At 41.3% G+C, this 23605-nt stretch overlaps 2 protein-coding genes across 3 annotated transcripts in view; both read right to left on the reverse strand.

The window, feature by feature from the left end:
* The window catches only part of LOC307146303 (E3 ubiquitin-protein ligase TRIM39-like), a gene marked incomplete at its 3' end in the record, with an annotated part of 46968 nt that extends 29337 nt beyond the window's left edge, over nucleotides 1-17631 (reverse strand). Inside the window, exon 1 of the mRNA XM_079850201.1 lies at nucleotides 17563-17631. The remainder of the gene's footprint in view (nucleotides 1-17562) is intronic.
* On the reverse strand, nucleotides 6431-17638 carry LOC307146000 (E3 ubiquitin-protein ligase TRIM39-like). 2 transcript variants are annotated; one of them, XM_079849721.1, is made up of 7 exons: nucleotides 17563-17638; nucleotides 16172-16728; nucleotides 15768-15863; nucleotides 15154-15384; nucleotides 8635-8785; nucleotides 7596-7622; nucleotides 6431-7473 (listed from the first exon to the last, which is right to left on the reverse strand). In XM_079849721.1, the coding sequence occupies exons 2-7, from the start codon at nucleotides 16724-16726 to the stop codon at nucleotides 6923-6925; spliced, it is 1611 nt and encodes a 536-aa protein (XP_079705847.1). In that variant the 5' UTR covers nucleotides 16727-16728; nucleotides 17563-17638; the 3' UTR covers nucleotides 6431-6922. The 2 variants fall into 2 exon arrangements, with proteins under 2 accessions (XP_079705847.1, XP_079705848.1); XM_079849722.1 differs by having other exon boundaries at nucleotides 16172-16758.
* Nucleotides 17639-23605: the final 5967 nt, after the last annotated feature.

Genomic DNA, 23605 nt, shown 5'->3' on the forward strand with positions numbered 1-23605 from the left:
AAACATACTGAACATAGAGCTTAAGAAAACTTTCAGCGCTGTGCTGTAGAGGGTTAATAGATGTGACTTTTACTAGAGAAGTCATCGTTCTGATTTTTCATTTGTTCATTCTGCCGCCAATTCAAGTACTTCCTGTTTCTAAAGTCACTTAAGTGTGACATGACCACAAATAATCAAACTTTGATTTACAGCCACAAAAAATACATACAGTACTTTTACCAACAATCTGATGAATCTACTGAACTAGCTCTTACATTTCCATCACTTACCTGTGAGTGAATATCAGATCTGGTCGTTGATTTCAGAGTTTCTGAAATGAAATGCTGTTTGCTGAAGCCTCCTGTTCATATGTTTAGCTTCACTTTCTCTTAAGTCTTTACACACTTGCAGCGATGCTATATAGTCCAGTCATTTTAAGCCAAAATGGGGCTCAACCTAGAACAAATTGCAACAGAAGCAAACTCAACTGATTTTGTATCCTCAATATGTCCTGAGTAAGGAAGAAAAAGCCCCGAAGAAACCCATTAGGGGAAACTTTAGAAAAATACCCAAATATACCCTATTCATACGCCTATTCATTCTCTTTCTCATGTGAATATGCTAAAAATTTTACCCTTTAGATATCACCATGAAAATGACTGAGTTGATTACTTACATTAAGACAAACAAAAAATGTGTTACAAGTTTTTTTTACATTTTTTGGTAACATGAGCAAACGGTGCATAATAATGTATGCGCTAATTTGCATAAATAACACAACATATCTAAACATTGGATATAGCCAGGTGAAAATGTCCGTTGAATTTTGTTGACATCTTACAGTAAAAGACTATAGAGGCAAACAAATGTCACCATAAGGGGCAGAGATTCAGTCATTCATTCAAGGTCCACTCAACTGTCAATCAACTGTCACTAAGCTGTCACTCAGGTAAGAAAGATTTCCTTTTGTTTCTCCTACATGGATTATTCAACCTACATTAAAAAACATACCTGGTGATCAACTACAATTTATTGGGAACATCTAGATGTGTGTTGAGCTGTGGTACGACTATTATTGGTGAATTAATCTCTGCAATAATAATTAATAAAGGCTGGTTTAAAGTAATTCTTCCTGCCCCTATGTATTAATGCTCATGGGTCGCCTAAATGGGTCCATTCAGACCTTAACATTAAGTCTTTTACTGTTATATGTCAGATTTAACAAGACATTTTCACCTGGCTATACCCAATGTTTAGATCTGTTTTGGTATTTATGCAAATTAGCACATACGTAATTAGATTATGCACCGTTTGCCCATGTTAACAAACAATTAAAAAAAACTTGTAATACATTTTATGTTTGTCTTGATGTAAGTAATCAACTCAGTAATTTTCATGGTGATATCTAAAGGTTAAATTTTTTATCCTATTCACGTGAGAAAGAGAATGAAGAGGCGTATGAATAGGGTATATTTGGGTCTTTTTCTAAACTTTCCCCTAATGGGTTTTTTCTGGGCTTTTTCTTCCTTACTCAGGACATACTGAGGATACAAAATCAGTTGAGTTAGCTTCTGTTGCAATTTTTTCCTACCTTTTTTCATAAAATGGCTGGACTAATAGCTCCACCCATAATCATGAATATTGAACAGTTCTGCTCAGATTGTAATAGTGTAAGAAAGTTTTAGAATATCAAGTTTATATTCTCAGTTTATCACATTTATGTATCACAGTTTACACAATTGCAGCTTGATAGAAACGACACGCTAAACATGTTTCACAGTGAAATCTTCTGTGTTCCCTTTCAGTCGGTCACTCCCGACGTCACGTCGAGTTAGACTGACGAAATTGGAATTATGCCAGGGAGACCAATCCACTTCAACTGTAAACTAAACGAGCCAATGCACATTGGTATGCGATAATTGTACCAGCTGCTCTGCCTCGCAGTGAGGGTATATAATGAGCAGAAGGTGCGTCGCATATTTGCCTTTCGCTTCAGAGCCGAGCTGTTCATATGTTCTGCTCTGCAAATTCACAGACGAGTTTACCAAGACGAGTCTGTTGTTCTTTTTGTAGGAGCCTCTCGAGTTGGTGTTGGTGATGGTGTGACAGCGCTCACAGTGGAGATCGGGACTCCAGAGAGCTGCATAAACAGCAGTTTTCACAGTTCTTCGAGATTGTTGCGCCTTCAAAGAGTTGCTGTTTTACAAGCCTGAGAGAGAGGTTGCGTCTTTTTAAAGATGTCATTCCACCCGTGTGTTTCTGGATGCGGCCGTTGCCTATCCTCATTTGACGGCCACGATTACTGTTTCACATGCCTCGGCTTAACGTGCTGTGACTGCATTCGTGGGTGGTTCAATTTATCTCAAGAGAGCACGAGCACGTCGGCACGTTGTTCACCTCACCTTTCTCGTAAACTTGTGAAAACGGCTTCTTCGGCGAATAGCCAGGGTGACCTGAGGATCACAGTGAGGGCCTCCCCACCCGGTAACCAATCCCTGTGGATCCCTCACTCCTCTTATCACATCACAAACATGCTGAGACTGCGTTTGTGGGTGGTTCATGTTCTCTCATGAGAGCATTACCATGTCGGCACATTGACGTCTTGCCTTTCTCATGAGGGCTTGAGCGTTCAGCGCGCCGTGTGCTGTCGAGTTTGACGGCCACGTTCTCTGTCTCGCATGCCTGGCAGCTTCCGGATGGGATTGCTGGTCCTTCTCATGATGGACCTTAGCATTTCATTCGGGGCTCCAGCTGAGGATCAGATGTCGATCACTGCATCGGAGAGTGGGCTTTTACGCTCTGGAAATGAAGATGATGCTGAGCTTCCCACTGTAATGGTGTGCGTGCTCATGCTGAATCAGATTTAGACTTGACAGCCGTGCTTTCTCTGGTTGTGACGTGTAAATCGTCTTGCCCTGCCCCCGGGCCTTTCCGGATGTGTGTGAAGAACTATGGAAGCATATTGGCGATGCCAAATATGCCTAAATCTGCAGAAAAGTTTTTCTTCTCTCACTACCCTCAATGGCTACTGTAGACCGCCTCTTCCCTGCATGTGACGGCCACCCTGCAAGTCTGTGAAGGCCAAAACACTCATAATGCACGAGGGTAGTTCTGAGTCGGGGTTGAGCTGTGTATGGTGACTGACTGTGATTAAAGTCACAGCGTTGGCCCTCAGCCAGATGATGTCCACCCTGGTGGTCCAGAAGCGCCCCCTGGCTAAACCTTGCAGTGGTGTGAGAAATCGCCAACGTTTGCTTTCTCAATGTTCCCATCTCACGAGACGGCCTTTTCCGGCGACACTGTTGAGGACTGTGCTTAGCTGTTCTCCGCAGTTCAGAAGCAGGCTGAGGTAACCAAGAACTTGCCCTGATGTGCTATCAGAGTCACTCGTAGGCTGCTCCTCAGTCTGTTCATCTCCAAGGGTGTCAGTTCCCTGTGGAAATAAAAGTAATTAACAAAAAAAAAAAAAACCTCTGCCACAGCCAGCTCTACTGTGACGTCGAGCCTTCACAGGAAGACGGCACCATCCTTCTCAGCCACCCCTGAGACGGGCGACCCGGAGTTGAACACAGCTGCTCTTTTCCCAGAGGGCGGAGAATCTTTTGTTGAATCAAAATTCTGATCCATCTCTGGCGTCTCAGTCAGCGGTACCCACATTCTCAAGCCTTCTCTCACACACCCTCTGCACAACCGTGGAGTCAGGTTAGTGTTGCACCGGACACTCACACCCCACTTCGAGACACTATACCTCCCGAGTCGGGTCCCTACCCTCCACCTCGCTGTAGCTACTGTATCTACAATGTGATTATGACTAGTCATATTCTTAAATTGACTTCCATTGGAAAATATTTCCAGATAACTTCAAATGAGTTTTGACTAGTAGAAATTGTAATTAAAGATATCTATAATTGATTTTGTACTAGGCATAATTCTAGAGATATCTTTAATTACAATTTTACTAGTGATAATTAAATCTCTAACTGAATTATTACTAGTAAAAATTATATAATTCAAGATATCTCTAACTGGTTTTTGACTAGTCATAATCAAATTGAAGATATCTTTAATTTATAATTTTTAAAGATATTCAAAATACATTTGAGGATGTCTAAAAGAAATTTATTCCTAGTCAAATCTCATGTAAAGATATCTGCAATTTAATTATGGATATATCTAACAGATTTTTGACTAGGAAGACCTTTCTTTGGAGATATCTGCATTTAGCTTTGTGACTAGAATTTCAATGTAGATATCTGGAATTAACATTCTGACTAGTCAAAATTCCTTTATAGATACATGCATGTAAATACACATTTGCTAAACTACACCTTAAACATTTTTTTACCAATCCTACCTTGGAAACTGTTGGCATCCGCCATTTTGTCTAAGAATTGTATAATAAAAGTCCTACGTCTTGGGGTCATTTTAAACTGCTCTATACAGTAGTAATTCAAAAGTATGGAAAATAAAAATGTAGCTGAGGCACGTGTAGAAGTGACATGTAATATGCAGAGAAGACTCAAGAAGGTTTTTTTCCTATTCTATATTTAAAGGTTGTCTAGAGCAGTGGTTCCCAAACCTGTCCTGCCGGCACCCCAACACTGCACGTTTTCTTTGTCTCCCTAATCAAACACACCTGATTCAATGAGTTGAATCAGGTGTGTTTGATTAGGGAGACAAAGAAAATGTGCAGTGTTGGGGTGCCGGCAGGACAGGTTTGGGAACCACTGGTCTAGAGGATCTACAGACGGTTCTGGTGTGGCAAAGTGAAGAACACCAAAAGGTTCCTCCTGGCACTTTTTATTTTTACAGTGTAAAGTTAGAACTATTTATGATTAATACATTTTTAACAAAGCATAATCATGAGCAAATTAAAGGGGGGGTGAAATGCTCATTTTCACTCAATCTCCTGTTAATCTTGAGTACCTATAGAGTAATATTGCATCCTTCATATGTCCAAAAAGTCTTTTGTTTTATTAAATTTTTAACAGAAAGATAGGCTGTACCGAGTCTTTCCGGAAAAAAACGAGCGGCTGGGGGCGGGCCGTGTGGGCGGAGCTTAGCTGTGCTAACGCGCCGAGCTAGTGACAACACACAGAGACATTTGTTCAACAAACAGTTTTACTCACCGTCCGGTTCCAACGCACGACCGTGAACCTTTATCATTGTGACTGCTCGATCCTTAAGCATTAGACGATCTGCAAATCCGTAGATCTGGGCTTTGTTTATAAAACAATCATCGTCGAAATGCAGGGAACAACAGTCTTACACAACTCCGTTTATGCTCAGGAAAACAAACTCCATCCACGGGTTCCTTAACGCTGGGTTCTTTGGGAATCTGTGCAGGGTTGTCTTGCCCTGGCAACCAAAAACACACTTCTTTGGTGACATTGACTTCCCAAAAGCCGGGCAGGGCGCTTTGATGGCGAACTGCTTTCACTCTCTTGCTCTAGTCTACGAGTGCGCGCGCGGCCGCGATCTTACCGGAGAAGTGCCCTTAGAACCCATATAAGGAAATTCCGCTCTATCTTACGTAAGACAGAACCATACTCGAAAAAAACTTTCCGAAACTTGTGACAAACCGGAAGGAGTATTTTTGGAACAAAAATACTCCTTCAAACGTACAACTTAGTTTTTGAAACTTTGTCCATGTTTAGCATGGGAATCCAACTCTTTAACAGTGTAAAAAACTCAGTATGCATGAAATAGCATTTCACCCCCTCTTTAAACACTTATTAAAGTGACAATGAATGAAGAACTTACTATTTGTATATAGTTTATTAATGTATTAACTACAGTTTATGTAAGGGTTAATGCCCAACGAGGTGTCCATTGTCAGGTATTAATGGACGACGGCGAGGCGTGAACCGTCCGCCGCGCAGCCGAAGTCCATTAATACCTGACAATGGACACCTCGAAGGGCATTAACCCGCTTATACCATGGTCACTTGCCAAATAACACATTTTTAAAACATTAGTTTATATTTTAATTAGTTTTACAATCAAATCTAAAGTTTTTACAAACAATAACTTGGTTTCCCTGGTTACGCCTGACGGTTTATTTAGCAACCGGAGATATTTATAGTCTGCTCGAATTATAGTCCGTATACTTTGACTAACTGTTGCTATGGTTACTCACAGCTGATGTAGCCAGCGCATTTATTTATTAATTTCGAACGGTAAACAGTCAGTTTCACCAGAACTCCTTTACTAGGTGTCCTCTATCACTTTTTAATGGACACCCTGCAACCAATCAGAATCGAGTATTCACACAGACCATGGTATAGAAACTATTAATTAACTATAAACGAGTAGTTTGTAAATGACTTAAGTGCTTTATTACTGTATTATTATAAAGTGTTATGGTAAAATCTACTTGATTGTGGTTGTTGTGGCAAAAAACAATAATTAACAAACAGCATCAAGGCATAAGAGACATCAGAGTCAAATTGTATTAAAGAGAAGTAGTTTTATTCTTTTTAAGAGGCTTGGTCACAAAAATCACCGCAGCTGCCCAGTGATAGGAGCAAGACCTAATCACACAGAAAACAGACAGTCTTTTTATACCTATTATCTCTTCTCCTGTAATTTTCCGCTCCCCCAGTAAACCAGATCTAGCTGGATTTAAGAAATACAGTGGTCCTTCCCCCTGGGGTTTTACTGTCCTCACTCCTGTGAGGTCAAAAGGTCTTTGTTTGTGGCTAAATAATCCCTCTGTCTTTCCTGACTTGAGAGTTCACAGGCTCATCTGACCATTTGTTTTACTGTGTGTGTGTCTTTGTCCCTGCTAGGTGCACACATACATTCCAGGAGAGAAAACACATGATTGGATTGAAAGAAATCTCACACAATGTCTAAGGAAATAAATAAGGAAAAAGTAAACTATTAATTTTTCCATAACATGGTTTAGTGCAAAATCTTTTTTGGTTTTCATTTACATATTCTAATCCATTAAAGGTGAGACAGGAGTGATGATCAGTGGCTTTGAGTTTTTACCTTCATCATTATCGCATGGGCTGAAATAAGGATAGAGTTTCTCAGTGAAAGTCTGACCAGTGAAAGAGTGGATATGAGATCTGGACTCCACGTCATAAAAAGAGACCAGACCCTCCTCATAATCCACAAACACACCAACCTTCTCAGGTTTCACTCTCAGAGATAAAGAGACAGGTGAACGTTCACAAGCTTTATATTGATTCTCATTCCTCAGAGCCACAGTCCAGTATCCATCCTCAGGAGTCAGTCTGATCCTCCCCTTCCTGTTAATGGATTCTCTGATCATTCCTAAACTCCACTTCGTCTTTCCCTTCACCTGCACCTCATAGTAAAATCTCCCTGAACTGAATCCCTGCTTTGCCAAAACACACATGGCATCAAATCTCTTTGGGTTTTCTGGGACGTCCTGAGACATTGAGTCTCCTTCATTGACTTGTTTTCCATCATCAGACAGGATGAGACATGGATTCGCTGAATCAGGATCCAGAGTCACATCCACTGAGAGAGAACAGACATTATCAATCAACTTCAGAACAAACATTTTCAGATGTACAGTATATAATATAGATTAACACAGTATTGTGAGTGTATTGAAGAAAATAGTGTCAGTCACACTGTACCTGCAAACTTCTGCACAAACTTCAACCCTGTGGACACAGATGACAATATAATGATTAATTATTTATAGCAATAATTTCAGGTTAACAGTGAGTTTTATTTAGATACACCATTGTTAGTTCCCAGCATGCTTTGCACATGACTGGAAATCGAGAGTAAATATTGAAAGTAGGTGTTATTTTATGTGTTTTTGAGTGAAGGGAAACATCTGTTAATGTTTAATGTTCAGTCATGTTTGACATGTGAAAGAGTTTCTGTTATGTTGATGTTTTGATCGTTTCCATTGAAGAGTAGAGCTTATGGATAGGTTATGAATAACTGCATGTACTAATAATATGATGCTTTGTTCAAAGTTTGTTTCCTGAAGAAAATAGCGTCACAGTCCAGCTTAAGCAAGTTCAGTGAAGGTTCATTTTTGTTGTAAAAAGTTAATAATTTAGGTCATTTATATATATAGTCCATTTGGAACAGGTCATTTCTGTTCACTAAAAATCACACACTTTTGAGAGTCAACTTAAATTAAAAAAGCACATTTCACAAAGAAAATATTGAATTAATTGTGTCATATATTAAATAATTTAGGAGATTTTACATTATTTATTCAGGTAGATTTCATTAAAGAAATCAAGCCTTAAAAACTACTCAAAAATATCATGTGTAATATTGTTACCATCATTTTTTTTTAAATAGCATGTAACAATTTTTACGGTGATTTGTATTAGTGTTTGTACTGTACATGAATCATTGTACATCATATCACTACATGTCTCTAAAGTAAGTTAAAGTAATACTGCAATAACTGGTTATAACAGTTCAAGTTTGGATATAGCTTTACATAGACTACGTTTAGTAAGTGATTTTATCATACCAGTCTAATGCTAACATGGCAAGTTTAAGTTATGTTATGGTTATATTTTTCAAACAGTGTGATCTTTTACAGACAGAGACAAAATAATTGTGGTGATGGTTTTATTCAACCCATAATTTTCCTTGAAAAATGTAATTTCTAAGATCTCTACACTGTATTTGATATTCACATACCAGTTTGACTGAGTTTTTCATTCAGTGTCTCATCTAGAGTTTTCTTCAGTTCAGTCAGGGCTCTATACAGAGAGTTCACATTCACATCAGAGTCAATCCTGATCTCAGTCCAGTTCTTGGTGTGTGGACGACTGTTCAGGGATGTGCTCATCTACAGCAGGAGAGAGAGAAGACTGTTAAATTTGATCATAATTTTTAAAGCAGTTAATTTTGTTGTCCCCTCCAACAATTCTACCCTATGCCTCAACGTGGCGGAGGGGTGGCAATGGGTGTCTTTCGATGATGGCCCAGCAAGCCATGGACCGGACAAAAGAGAAACTCAAGCTACTACAACAACGAACACAGGCCCCAGTACCCTGCGCATCCGTGCGCCCGCTCTCCGGCAGCAGAGTGACCCGGCCACGGACGAGGGGCTGCTAAGAATCACAGGTAGAAGGCCGCCTTCTGGAAACTGACCACGGAACAACAACACTAAAATCTACAATGGCACCTACAACGCCAGGACAATAGCCCGGGAAACGGATCTGGCTACCATCATCGCCGAGAAAGACAACATCCAGTGCGACATCCTGGGCCTGTGCAAGACGCGGCGCCACGACCCCACGGGAAGACGGGTCAACGGTGGCACTAGGAGCCGGCGAAGGGAATAGGACTGTCGGTGGCGTCGGCTTCATTGTCTCCAGACGATGGGTGACGTCCATTGACATGGTCGACGTGACCAACCCACAAGTCGGCGTGCTCACCCTGGCGCTGACCAACAAGACGACCATCCACATCGTGCAGGTATATGCGCCAACTACAGCAGCCAAGGACGACGAAATTTAGCAGTTCTACAAGGATGTCGAAGCAGCCATCGCCCCCCACGCAACATACCACATCCTGATGGGCGACTTCAACGCCAAGGTCAGGCGGGGGCTTGACAAAGAGAAGTCCGTCTGCCCCTTCGGCAGTGGCGACCGGAACGACCAGGGTGAGCGACTGGCGGCCATGGCCGAGTCCAGTTGTCTCTACATCGGCAACAGCTTCTTTCAGAAGCGCCTTGGCCGTCGCTGGACCAGGCTGTCGCCAAACGGCAGTACGAAAAACAAAATCTACTACATCCTCTGCAGCCACCGTCGCCTTTTCCAAGATGTTTCTATCATTGGCAAATCGTTCTGCACAGGCAGCGACCACCGACTACTGCGTGCCAAACTGACCATTGACTCCAGGATGGAGAAGCGTGCACTGGCAGCCAGCAACCAGGCACAACAGCAGATGCCATTGACCCGATCGTCTTCCGGCACTATGTCGACAGTACCGACTGGGTGCAGACCGACGAGGACATCATGAGTGACTGGGACCAATTCACAGAATAGCTGCGAAAGACGTGCAACGTTGCTGCAAAGCTGCGCAAAAAAGACCAGACTAGCCGAATATCGGACAACACCAAAGCCCTCCTGCTGAAAAGGCGGCAAATGAGATCGGACGGCGCAGACCATATGGAATATGGTTTTCTGAGCAAGCTGGTCAGGGTGCGGCTCAAAACCGACCTGGAGCAGTACAAGCTAGCGGCGGCCGAGCAGAAGAGGAGTTTAAAGAAGTGCAGACGGCTGATGCAGCTGAAGCACTTTCGGGTGTCTGCGTTAAAGACACCAGATGGGCAGACGACAAGAACCCGGCTGGGCATCGAGGCTGAGTGCAGCCTTTTCTACACGGATCTGTTCGCCAGCAAGACGCCAGCAAGACGCCAGTCGACCTGCCCGAAATGCAGCATGACGCCATACTAGCCATCCAGTCAGTGTTGACCAGTGAGGCCATGCAAGCTATTCAGAACATCCCGAAAGACCAGGCGCCAGGGCTGGACGGAATCGAGGCCGATCTGCTCAAGGAGGGCGGACCGACGCTCTGGGCAGCATTGGCCAGCCGTTTCAGCCTCTATATGGTGCAGAGACGAACACCAGATCAATGGAAGACGGCAAAGACAGTGCTGCTGTACAAGAAGGGTGACCGCGAACAGCTGAGTAATTACCGGCCCATCTGGCTCCTGCCGACCGCGTACAAGGTCTTCAACAAGGTGCTGTTCCGGTCTGGCTACAGCACGATGGATCACATCCACGTGCTGAATCAACTGCTTGAACGCTGCCGGGAGTACAAGATACTCTTGGTGCTGGCCTTCGTAGACTACGAGAAGGCCTTCGACAGCGTGGAGATCAACACCTTACTGTTCGCCCTCCAACAACAGGGCGTCGCCGACGAGTACGTTAAGCAGGGCGACCCCATCTCGCCCAAGCTGTTCATGGCATGTCTGGAGCACATCTTTCGACAGCTCGACTGGGACAACAAAGGTATTAGCGTTAACAGCCAGTGACTCATCCATCTGCGTTTCGCTGACGACATCGTCCTAATCGGCGAGTCAGTGGCCGACGTGCAGCTGTGACTCGACCAGCTCGACCAGGCCGGCGCAGTGGTCGGCCTGAAGATGAACTTGGCCGAAACAAAGTGGATGCGCAACCCCCAGGCTGCCAACAACATCATCCACATCGGCCAGAAGGAGATCGAGCAGGTCGACAGCTACGTCTACCTTGGCCAGGAGCTGACTGTTGGCCACAAGAACAACCAAGAGCTGGCACGCCGACGGAGGGCCGACTGGGTCAGCTTCCTGTTCCTGCAGTTGTGTACTTACAATATCACAAAAGTTCCCAAAGATTTTTAATTTCAGAGAAATTCCAATTTTAAATAATGGCTCGTCCCTGTTCACTTGTCGCCTGCCAATGATCTAATATCCGCGTTATCCCTGGTTTCCGCTCATACTACCATAGTAACCATGGCGACAGATGTGGACAACTGCGTTACGTCTAGCGGTACGCTCACACTGTTGTTGTTTTGTTCAAACATTATGGACCATGGCAAGCAGACTTTGGGACAAAAGGAGAACTAAAACGAGGATCAATATTACGTGCCGTTTTCGAGATGCCGAGAGCTAGCGTCCGCGGCTAACTTTGACTTGACAGAGACGCGCAAATGTAGAGCTGCAAAGTTTTGGTCCACGATTCGGCTGCAAAACCCGCTTCCAACTTCAAAGACTTTCCATCCATCCGCCAGCACACCACGTGATTGGCCGTCCAAGACATCTATCCAGGCACGAGGAGACGCCCGCCAACCCGGGAAACCCGGGAAAGCCGGGAAACCCCTTTTACACTGACAAAGGGAATCCCCAAAAATCCCCAGAAGGGTTAAATTAATGATTGATGGTTCGTTCAGGTCATGTCTTATAAGTGCATTTAGAAACTTGGGATTTCATCATCTCACTCTGAAAACTCATTCTTTCCTCACTCTCTTTCTTTCTGCAACTCGTATGAATGTGTGTGCGTGTGTTTGTGTTAGATATTAGTTTTATGTATTAGAATAATCAATAAAGTCTTGTTTGTATTTTAAAGAGAAGTGTTACTTGTGTTATGTGCTTACGAATTTAATGTCTTAAACTGCTTATCTAAGTTACCTTGCTAATAAATAGTGTTTCACTATAGTTTGGATATTTATTTCCGCTGCAGAGCTGATAGTTATGGCCGGTTCAAATGAACACTGGACGAGTCATTTGCTCTGCCGTAATAAGTGATTCTTTTGAATTCCCTATAAATTAATTCATAATTCCCTTTGAGCTAAATTGACAGACCCCTACATTAGTTACCAATGAGACAAACTAGGATGCAATAAAGACTAATCTGAACTCAGGGGCTGTTTTAATGACACCGTTTTGTCATGTGTTTTGGCCGTTTATTTACACGACCACTGAGTTTTGGGTTCCTGAAAACGCAAACTTTTGAAAACAGGTTTCAAAGTACAAGATTTTAAAAACGGTCTCCGTGTAAACAATAAAAATGCAAATCTCTGAAGACGATGACGTCATGCACATGCGTATTATGTGTTCAGTCTATAGTGTTTCATGGCCAGAATACAGGGTTTTCAGTCGTTTCCGCGGATCCATGTGAATGGGGATTGTTTTGATAATGGTGTCGTCTGTATGCAGAAACTCAAAGGAAAAACTTCTCCATTTTAACGGCCCACTGAAGTGCCTTGAAACGCGTGGCTTTGTATGATGCGTTGACGTAATTTCCACTAAAACAGGAAGCTAAGGCGGGACATATTGACAGTCTCACAGACTGCGAGTCGTACTTGACAGCACCATGGAAATGAATCCGAGCGCTGATGATACTGTATGTTGGATTCAATAGTAGAGGTGTGAATAATTCTAGCCATTTCATTCTTAACCAACTTAACCAACTAGTTGGTTAACATTCTTAACCAACTAGTTGGAAAACGGAATAAAACTCGAGCGTTTGAGCAACCGAACTCACATCTCCAACCCATATTGCTACATGACGTGTCAAAGGTAGTGATGTCCGGTTTGTGAACGGATAATTTTTTATTTGAACTGGTTCTTTTTTGTGACAAAATTTACCAAATCGAACTGAATCATTCTAAACAGTTTGTGTCGTGAGTCAGTGCTGATCAACAGTTTGTGGCTGACAGTCACTCTGACTCGAAATAAACCAATATCCCGGAGTATATATTACTCCAGTAACTCCGACAGTTCACTGAACTGAGCAGCTGATACTGAGCATGCGTGTACAACCGAACGCACAGTCAGGTACAGCCAGCCACGGTCGCTTTGGCCAGGTGGTGATGGGAGTCGCATGACGCGTTAGATTTTAGAGAGCATTTGATTGAACAGAAGATGTGATGAGAAGCTGAAGTCTGCGGTGAAGTCATAAAAATACGTGATCCATTTTAGCTTAAGTGAGAGACTGTAAAGGTGATGATACACAGGGCACGTTTTTGAGCAATGTTGCTGGGCAATTTTGCAGAGCGATTGTTGCTTGGGCACTTTCCCATTGAAAATGGACTATAAATTTCTATCTGGATAATTTAGATTGGCCGTGGGCCCTGTGTCTCATCTGGTTGCCCATTGATGGCAACATTGCCCAGCAACATTGCTCAAAAAGTTGCCCTGTGTATCATCACCTTAAGTTTTGAATGCTTATATCTCCTAAATGTGAATTTTGTCATTGTTTTGGAAAACACCAGCTTATTCATAACCTTAAGGCTAACATATTCATACTAAAAGCTAAAAACCATATATTTTGATTTCAGGGAGCCTTTAAGAATATCGTTGTCGTGTAAACGTACTCTCAAGCACAAGAAACAAACACATGCAGGCATCCGTCTCCACACCCCTCAGAGTGAATATGTGGGAAAGCTTCTTTCACTCTTGTCCTTCCTTCACAATTTATTCCTTCCCTTCACCCATTCTTCCCTTCACTCAGTTCAATCAGAAAGTTTACATGAAAAATATAATGTTCTGTCAATGTAAGTGACTTAACAGTCATGTTTGGTATCAATTGAAATGTCTCAGTGCGATTGGTACAATGGTCTCATGTCCAGAGAAATAGACCAAAAGGTAGAAGTTAGAGAGTTTAGAAATACTTTGCTTACTGTGGAGGGAGATCAAGCTCTGATGGCCACCGAGCTTGGCCTACCACGGTCACCAGCATCTCCAACCCTATTGGCCCCCAGGTGTCTTCGGACAAGATGGCCACCCTACCAGTCTCGTCCATTTATGGCCGCCGCCGCGCCAGAGTCTTCGGCCAAGATGGCCGCCACCGCGCCAGAGTCTTCAGCCAAGATGGCCGCCACCGCGCCAGAGTCTTCAGCCAAGATGCCCGCCGCCGCACCTGAGTCTTTGGCCAAGATGGCCGCCCTACCTACGCGTCTTGCACAGACTAACCAGCCATGATTACATCCACCTGTGGTTCAATAGCCTTGATAACCCTCATTCACTGTGAGGTTTTGTTAGTAGTTACATTGCAATTCTGAGCATTCTCCCTGGTTTCATGTCTCTTGGTATTTTGGATTTCTTGCCTGTTTCTGGATTACTCTTTTGCCCATGTTCCCTGCCTTGTGTTTGTTTGCGTGGACGGCCTGCCTGTGTTTGACCTTGTCTGTACTTTGAATTACAAATTACTCTTTGGATTGTCCCTATTATTAAAGCTGCGTTTGGATCACCAACCTTTTGAGTCTCAGAGCAGTTCATAACAGTAAGGGACTAACCGGAATTACTATTTAAATAATGGCAAGCATGGTCAGCCTATTAAATAGTATTAGTCATAACCTCTGCTCTGACTAATGATCAGACTGGCGAGTTTGTGACCGCGATATTCATGTTAACGGCCGGTGTGAGACTCTGAACAACATTGGAATCCAAATAAACAAGTACAATCTAAAGTAAAGAGTTAAATAGAATGATCAAATATCTAGATAAATTATAAATGACCAACAATCCATTGGCACTCCATCATAAATTTGAGGTCAAGATAAAATTGAGTCAGATAAAAGTGTAATTGAAATGAAATCCCTCAAGCGACCAACACACAGGAAACCTTCAGCCACACCACTGACCGTCATTTGGTCAATTGGGTGGACCTTAAAGAACTGTTTGTCCTGTAATATTGTACATATTGACTGAGACAGATGTTGACAGACCTGTATGAGATGGAGATCGTCAGTGTGTGAGAGCTGCTCCAGCTCAGTGTTTCTCCTCTTCAGCTCAGTGATTTCCTGATGCAGCTCTTTAATGAGATCTTCAGCCTGTTTCTCTGCTGCTTTCTGCTGTTCCTCCATCATCTTCAGCTGCTTAGACTGACATTTCTTAATGGAGCGGATCAGATCAGTGAAGAGCTCAACAGTGGAGGATCTCTCTATATCTGTGTTTCTCTGATGAATGAGAACAGTTATATTTAATAATCTATTAAATATTATTTAAAGGGATAGTTCACCCCAAAATTAAAATTCTATCATCTTTTTAACCTTATGTCACTTAATGTGTGGTTTTCAGTGGGACACAAAATAAATGTTCGTGCTGCTCATAAGGACGAGCTGTTGAAGCACTCCAATAGAACTCAAGTGCAAAACACCCAGATTTGTGTTCTATGGGGAAAACATGTGTGTTTGGAGCAACATAAGGGTTACTAGATGATGGCAGACCTCACAATGTAATTCAACTCCTTTGATAGTTAGAGAATGAACAGAAAGTGAAATGTGAGAGAGGGAAACAACCATGAGTCAGGATATGAACTCGGGTTGATCGAAGCACAAACCTTTCTCAGCTCTACTGAGTGTTTGATCTCTTGAATCTTCTTCATTCTGTCCTGGATCATCTGATGAACGTCTGTCTGTGTCTGAACCAGCTGATTCTACATACAGAGAAAAACACAGACACATTTATCACTGAATATAGCTTTCCATCTTCTGACAAACTCTTATTTGAATATTGATTTTTTTTAACCATTTAAAGGCCATATGAATTCAAAATTATAATTTTAATCTTTTAGCCCATGTCTGACAGCTTTGAGGGTAACAAAATCAGTTTTTAATGTAATGAAAGACTATTGGATTTGGCTGTTTAAATGAAAGGGACAGGTTCTTCAACATGGAAACATGACACAGGAAAGACATCTGCATTTCACAGTGTGTTTAAAGTGTTTTGTCTGTATCTCTTTACCCTCTTCTCTTGACTCTCCTCCTCTATAGGAACAGTGTTGTGAGATCTGTGTTCTCCTTCAGTGCAGGACAGACAAACACACGTCTGGTCATCTCTGCAGAACAGCTCCAGAGGTCTCTCGTGTTTCTGGCATATATAATCCTCCAGATTTTCCACAGGATTGATCAGTGTGTGTTTCTTTAGACGTGGGACTCTGCGATGAGGCTCCAGATGAGTCTCACAGTAAGAGCTTTGACACGTCAGGCAGGTCTTCACAGCTTTCTGCTTTCCTTCATCACAGAAGTCACAGAACACCTCAGATTCTCCTGGATTGAGTTTCTCCTTAAAGTGTTGCACAACCTCTCTGAGTGTTGTATTAATCTTGAGCTCAGGTCTTCTGCTGAATTTTTCCTTACAGAGTGGACAGAAGCAGGTCTGTGTGTTCGTCCAGCTCTTGATCAGACAGGTTCTGCAGAAGTTGTGTCCACATGGAGTGGTGACTGGATCAGTGAACACTTCCAGACAGATGGAGCACTGGAGCTCCTCATTTAGTGATGGGCCACTGGAGGACGCCATGACTGACAAAACAATGACAATATATGGAATTTCTGAAGAGAGGAATTAGGATAATACTAAGGTAAATAAATATTTTATGTATTTCTCCATTGACGGCCCTTCAAAATTAGCTGTATATTCTGACAAAATATGTATTTTCCAAGTGGCATGTAAATCACAAATATTTCATTGTATCCGTCTGTTTCTTTTGACATCCACGGCTCATGGACTCCAATTCAGTTCTTTAACAACTAACCCTAACTCTAGGTTATGCACACATGTATGACAGCACTTCAGCAGCTAAACTCATTCATTCTTGTAAACTGGTCTAACTTGTGGGGTAACTTGTGCATTTCCCCTTCAAAAAGCTGACATTCAAGTAAGTTCATGGTCATCATGCTCATGTTTATCTCATACAAACATCTATAAAGGTAACAAAATAAGATACTTTTTATGTTTGGAGTTAAAATACAGTGATCCTATTCATACAAGTTAAACTAGTAACCACTTTTTATATTAAAGTCAAAGTAATTGATTTTCGTCTATAGACTATCATAACACAAGTTTTTACATGAAAGACAACGCACAAACAAAAGCTTTTTCAAGCAAATATCCCAGAGAATCCACCACAAAAATAAAATGTATTTAATTGAATGTAGTTGAATTATGATTTTTAATTGTAGAATTTTTTGACCGTTTTCATTCTGTCTGAAGTTCAAGTACTTTCTGTTTCTGAAGTCTTATAGTGGTATAACATGACAGAAGACATCAAACTTTACAGCAAATTGAATGATATAATCTGATACTATTTTATTGTTTAAAACTGCTGGACAAGCTCTTACATTTCCATCACTTACCTGAGTGAATATTAGCTGTGATCACTAGTTTCAGTGTGTGTGAATAAAGAGGTGTTCGTTTGAAGAAGCTTCCAGTTCATCTGGTTAATATAGTGTCACCTTCACTGAATTCTTTCACTCACTGCAGTGATGTCATACAGTAGCTCCGCCCTTCATGAATATTGATTAGTCCCTAATTCACATCACAGCTGAGTGTTTTCTAGAATGCATGTGTTGTTTTGTTTAGTTCCTCCTTTTATTACAGAAGTGGCAAAATATCGAGTTATCACAGTTGTAATGTAACAAATAATTGAGTACTTAATTTAGTATATTTTGGAAAGGGCAGGTATATTGCATAAATGCAGTCTTGTTAAGGTTAATTTCATAACTAGCATTTTATGTAGCCTATCCTAAAGGCATACAATTAAAAAAAAATAATGTTTTTTCGAGAGGGACGTGTATAGGTAGAGAATAGAGATCGATAGAGATCTAGCCTGTGCAAAAAAAAAAAAAAAAGGAAACAGCGGAGCAGTGCACCAGGATAAAGAGTAAATAAACGGTAAAAAGATGGATCGGATATTTTTGCTGACACCTCCAGGTAGTTTTAATTTCGCCGAGCCGAGCTCATGGCCACAGTTTATGAGCCGCTTTGAGCGATTCAGAGTAGCATCGGGTCTAGCAGACGAAGACTCAGTCTATCAGGTACACTCGCTCTTGTATATAATGGGGGAGAAAAGAGACGATAATCTAAATACGTTACCCCTAAAGTGAGGAAGAGAAAAGGAGTTATGAAGAGGTCAAGAAGGCTTGAAGTGAGCACTTTATTGGCAGACATAACGTCATTTACGAGAGAGTGAAATTCAACAGCAGACTCCAACAGCCTGGTGAATCAGCCGAGAGTTTCATCACGAATGTGTATAAGATCATGGAATTTTGCAGATATGGTGCGATCTACATGAGGAAACACTGTAAAAAATTATCGTGATTTTAACAGTAAAAGACTGTTAATTGGTTAACAGAAAGTTTCCGCACTGTATACGGTGAATAACTGTAATCTAACCGTACATGTAATGTAATTTTACAGTAAAATACGGGTACATTTATAGTTTTTGGAAGTGAAAAAGAGCAAGTCATTGTATAATTTACAGTGAAAAACCGTAAATTAACATTCCCACAATTCCTTGCGTGTCACTTCACATTTGATGCATTTTTGTTGAAATAACTGTTTCTTCATAGTTTTTCTTTGTTTTTCTAATCGGTTATGTACATTAGGCTTTTATGTTACATTTAATGTTGTTAAATGAATGTTTATTGCATTTTTTTTATTTCATGTGTGTTTAGTGTGTGTGTGAATGACACTGTGCAGCTTCTATATATTAGTATTAACTTTCTTGTGGAAAAGCTGGTTGTGATGAGCTTTGATTGATCATGTGACTTTCATCTCCGCTGTGATTGGTGGATGTCAGTGTATTATAATGGTACAAAACAGATATTAGTTCTTCAATAGGTGGGTAAATCAACATTATAGCAGATAATGAAATATGTTTTTTTTACTGTAAATTTAAGTTAAGCCTGTAAAACCTAAAATGTTGCTACCGTATTTTTTAACGGTAAATTCCTGGCAACCACAGTTGCTGTTTTTTCCAGTAAATTTAACAGAGTTTTTTTTTATAGTGAATGATCAGAGACTGTATCGTTTGGGCATAAGAGATGCAAAGCTCTCGGAGAAACTGCAACTAGATCCAAATTTGATATTGGACTAACTCAGCTCAGGCAAAACAAGGAAATAAAACATCAATAATATGAATGTGAGAGAAGTGAATGTCGATGAAGTCATGACAAAGAATGTCTAAAGCAAAAACGACTTTGCAGAGAGTAGAGAGGACATATCAGATTGATTGCTTTAAGAGATGCGGGAAATGTCCTCAGCACTCTTGGAAAACGTGTCCAGATAGAGAATCAGAATGAGGAAAATGCTGAAAGAAAGGACATTTTGCTGCATTGTACCGGTCAGCTCAATGTCCAGAAGCAATAGTCAACAGCTCATATGAGTCAGCTTTCTTCGGAGCCATCAGACCCCAAACCAAGACAAAATGTGGCAACAGAAAAACTTGGTGAATAAAGAACCGATCACCTTTAAAGGTGCAGTCTGTAAGAATGACAACTAGTGGTCAAAATAGGTACTGCAGACCAAATTCTAAGAACGAGCACAATGGACAATGAAAACTAGCAACGTGCACTATCAAACAGACCAAAACAAAAACAAACATTCCAGCCTGGAAATGCACATTTCAAAGTAAAATAACTGGCTGTAGAAGTGTTTTTCAGAGAAACTAGTATATGAACTCGATCCATTAATACTACAACTTTATCTTCTATTCTATATCTACAGTATTTATAAAAATAAATAAATAAATAAAATAAATAAAAAAGTACATGTACTGCTTTAGATTAAACTGGGAAGGGTTGTAGCACTTGCATATTGTTGTCTTATTGATAGTTTAACTGTTTTTAGTTCGATTTGGATAAAAGTGTCTGCTAAATGAATAAATGTAAATGTAAAAAGTTACATACAGCACCTTTAAACTAGATACAGGTGCAGTAGTTACGCCGATTCCTGCGTCTATGTATTCAGCTGAAAAACAGGGGAAACTGAAAGATTCCAAAAAGACAATCTTGGGCCCTAAAAGTTCTCCTTTATAAGTGATGGGTATTTTCAGTGCATGCCTGCAAAAGGATCCAGCAGGATATATGGTGTAAAGGATTTAGTGATGCCGCTCCTGGGACTGCCTGTGATCCAAAGTTTATAGTTACTGCATCAAGTAGCCAACTTACACGAACCTGGAGAGCAGTACAAGGCGATGTTCTCCAAGGTTTTCTCAGGACTTGGGAAATTAGAGGGCAGCTAAGAGATCAAACTGATGGAAGGAGCAGTCAGCCACGACAAGTACAGCTGCCACTCGTGGAAAAAGTAAAACTGGGACTGCAAAAATGGAAGAAGTGAGAGTCATTCGATGAATTGAAGAGCTTACTGAGTGGTGCGCAGCAATAGTAGTCGTGTCAAAACCTAACGGCAATATCAGGTTTTGCTTTGATCTAACAAGATTGAACAAGAGTGTGTGTAGAGAATTGCAGCTAGAGGAGCAGATGTGTTTTCGAAATTAGACGCCACATCTGGGTTTTGGCAAATACTCTTGCACAAAGACACCGAGCCTTTGGTTTAAGCCTTAGGCTAATTGGTTGAAATCACTTACTGAAACAATTGTTGTCATAAAATACACTTGTCTGTTAACAATGAGTTGACAGTTTGAACGTTCTTGTTCACTTTTATTTATTTTGATGATCTGAGGTGAATTGTTGCTTTCCGGCTATAAAATACACACAAAATGATTTTCAAACTCATACAGATGCTTTTAACATTAAATAAAGCACATAAACAGTACCTGAGCTTATCATACTTTGTGTTGTTTTTCCAGCCGCGACGTCGCAGAGATAGAAACCGTTATTAAAATGGAATCATTGCATAGGGGTTGGTAAGGACAAAAACTGATTAACAAAATACCTTTTATCTTTCTCATTTTATACCATTTTCTTTGATTGGATGCCTACGTGACTTTGGCATGTCCCACACTCTGCTCAGCTAACTTCAGTGAGTGTAAAAAGTGGTTAAATGACACTAAATTAAAATATATTTTTTAATATTCTTATTTTTCTCAGTAAGTTGTTCGATAAATCAAGTAAATTTGACCATTTATGTGCTATTTTCAAAATAATATTAAAGATATGTATATGTACACATGTACGTTTAGTTTAATTGGGTTGTGGTGCCATGGGGAAAAAAAATGCCACAAAGGGGTGCCATGCTTTCAAAAAGTTTGGGAACCACTGAGGGCGCTGTGGTGGGTAAAGAGTTGACGGTCAAGATCACGTTCCAGAACCCGCTGTCACAAGTGTTGAGGAACGTTTTGTTCCATATAGAGGGATTGGGAATGCAGAGCATCAGAAAGATCCAGTATGGGTAAGACTTTCAGTGTTTAACAGCAGTTTAATTTCAGCTGTGACGTGTTCATGCACTGTAGATATGCTTCAAAACATAAATTGTACTGCATTAAATATGATATTTAAAGAGTGAAGCTTCCAGAGAGTTGATATTGTCTTTGTGTCTGTCAGTGATGTGGAGAAGCTTGCGACGGTTACACTGATGGAGAAGTTTGTTCCCACCGTCTCCGGCTCTCAGAAGCTCCTGGCATCGATGGACTGCCGTCTGCTCACTCAGGTGCACGGATTCACTGATATTGGGCTCAAACCAAAGTCAAAAACACTGGCATTGTGAAGTCTTCTAATGCTCTCGCTTCTCTTGAAGAATATGAACTAGATTTAAGGATCATCAGCCAGCAGCCATATCACCCTGTAGACCAAGACTGGTTGCCCACTGAAGCTAAGCAGGGCTGAGCCTGGTTAGTACCTGGATGGGAGACCTCCTGAGAAAAAACAGGTTGCTGCTGGAAGAGGTGTTAGTGAGGCCAGCAGGGGGCGCTCACCCTGTGGTCTGTGTCGGTCCTAATGCCCCAGTGTAGTGACGGGGACACTATACTGTCAAAGAGCACCGTCCTTCGGATGAGACGTAAAACCGAGGTCCTGACTCTCTGTGGTCATTAAAAATCCCATGGCATTTCTCGTAAAGAGTAGGGGTGTAACCCCGGTGTCCTGGCCACATTCCACACATTGGCCCTTACCAATCATGGCCTCCTAATAATCCCCTTACATTGAATTGGCTCTATCACTCTCTCTCCTCTCTCCACCTATAGCTGGTGTGTGGTGAGCGCACTGGCGCCGTTGTTCTGTGGCTGCCGTCGCATCATCCAAGTGGATGCTGCACACTGGTGGTGGTTGAGGAGAGACCCCTGATATGATTGTAAAGCGCTTTGGGTGTACAGTAGTACATATGAAAGCGCTATATAAATGCCTCATTCTATTCATTCTATTCTATTCTATCTACATTGAATAATAATTCAGTATTTTCATTCACAACTGATGTAAGTCAACAATAAAGTTCCTCCGTTTTATTCATATCCTTTCTGTCTGTTGTATAAATAGATATTCATCGTTCTCCAATGTGTATTTGCATAACAATTACTGTAGAAAGCTAGACAAAGGGGAACTGGAGCGCTGCTGGTATCCCTTGTATCCTCTGGTGCTTGTGGAAGGGTTAAATGTTCATACAAAAGAATTGGAAAAAAATCCAGGTCCAGGCACTCAGTAGGATGCAAAAGTTAAAAAGCCTTTATTATTTTAAGGGGCTAAAGCATTAAAACACCAACGCATATCGGCCCACGGGCCTTCATCAGGGTGTTACTGTAGAAAGCTGTTTAGTTTACAAGAAATATCAGTTATAGAATTGAACACTTGTCCAGATGATACAGTTATTAAAGTATAATCCAAATACCGCAATATTTCACAAATAATTCAATGTTTACAGCTTCAGAGGAGAGAGAGAAAATGGCTTCAGAGATTTCCTTACAAAATAACATGTAGAAAAACTCTAAAATTTAGCATATTATGTATTCAACACACATATATATATATTAGTGGTGGGCCGTTATCGGCGTTAACGTGCTGCGTTAACGCGAGACTCTTATCGCGCGATAAAAAAAATATCGCCGTTAATCTATTCTCAAAGTTGGGTTGGGAGCTGCTCTATACTACACAAGCTATGATGACGCAATCTACCCGCGGCCGCGAGGTACACCCGGCTGCAACGCATCATATTCGTCGTCATCTTAGGTAAACACGGCTGAAAGTGAAAGCTGGTGAAAAAGATCCGTGCAACATCCATTATTTGGACTTGGTTCGGATTTAAGCCGTCCGACGAGCAGCAGCAAACTATATAGACAGAATGTGTGGGGTAACAGTTCGGTAAGTTAACACACGACTAATCCGTTCTGCCACCTCAAATTCAAAACGAAACATGATATCACTGAATACCAGCGTGCGCGTATTATTCCCAATATATCTTAGTGGTGTAGCACATAATCTCTGCCCGATTTTAAGAATCGTTGTTGTG

Source organism: Squalius cephalus, assembly GCF_949319135.1.
Source record: "Squalius cephalus genome assembly, chromosome: 18".
NCBI classification, from domain to species: Eukaryota; Metazoa; Chordata; class Actinopteri; order Cypriniformes; family Leuciscidae; genus Squalius; species Squalius cephalus.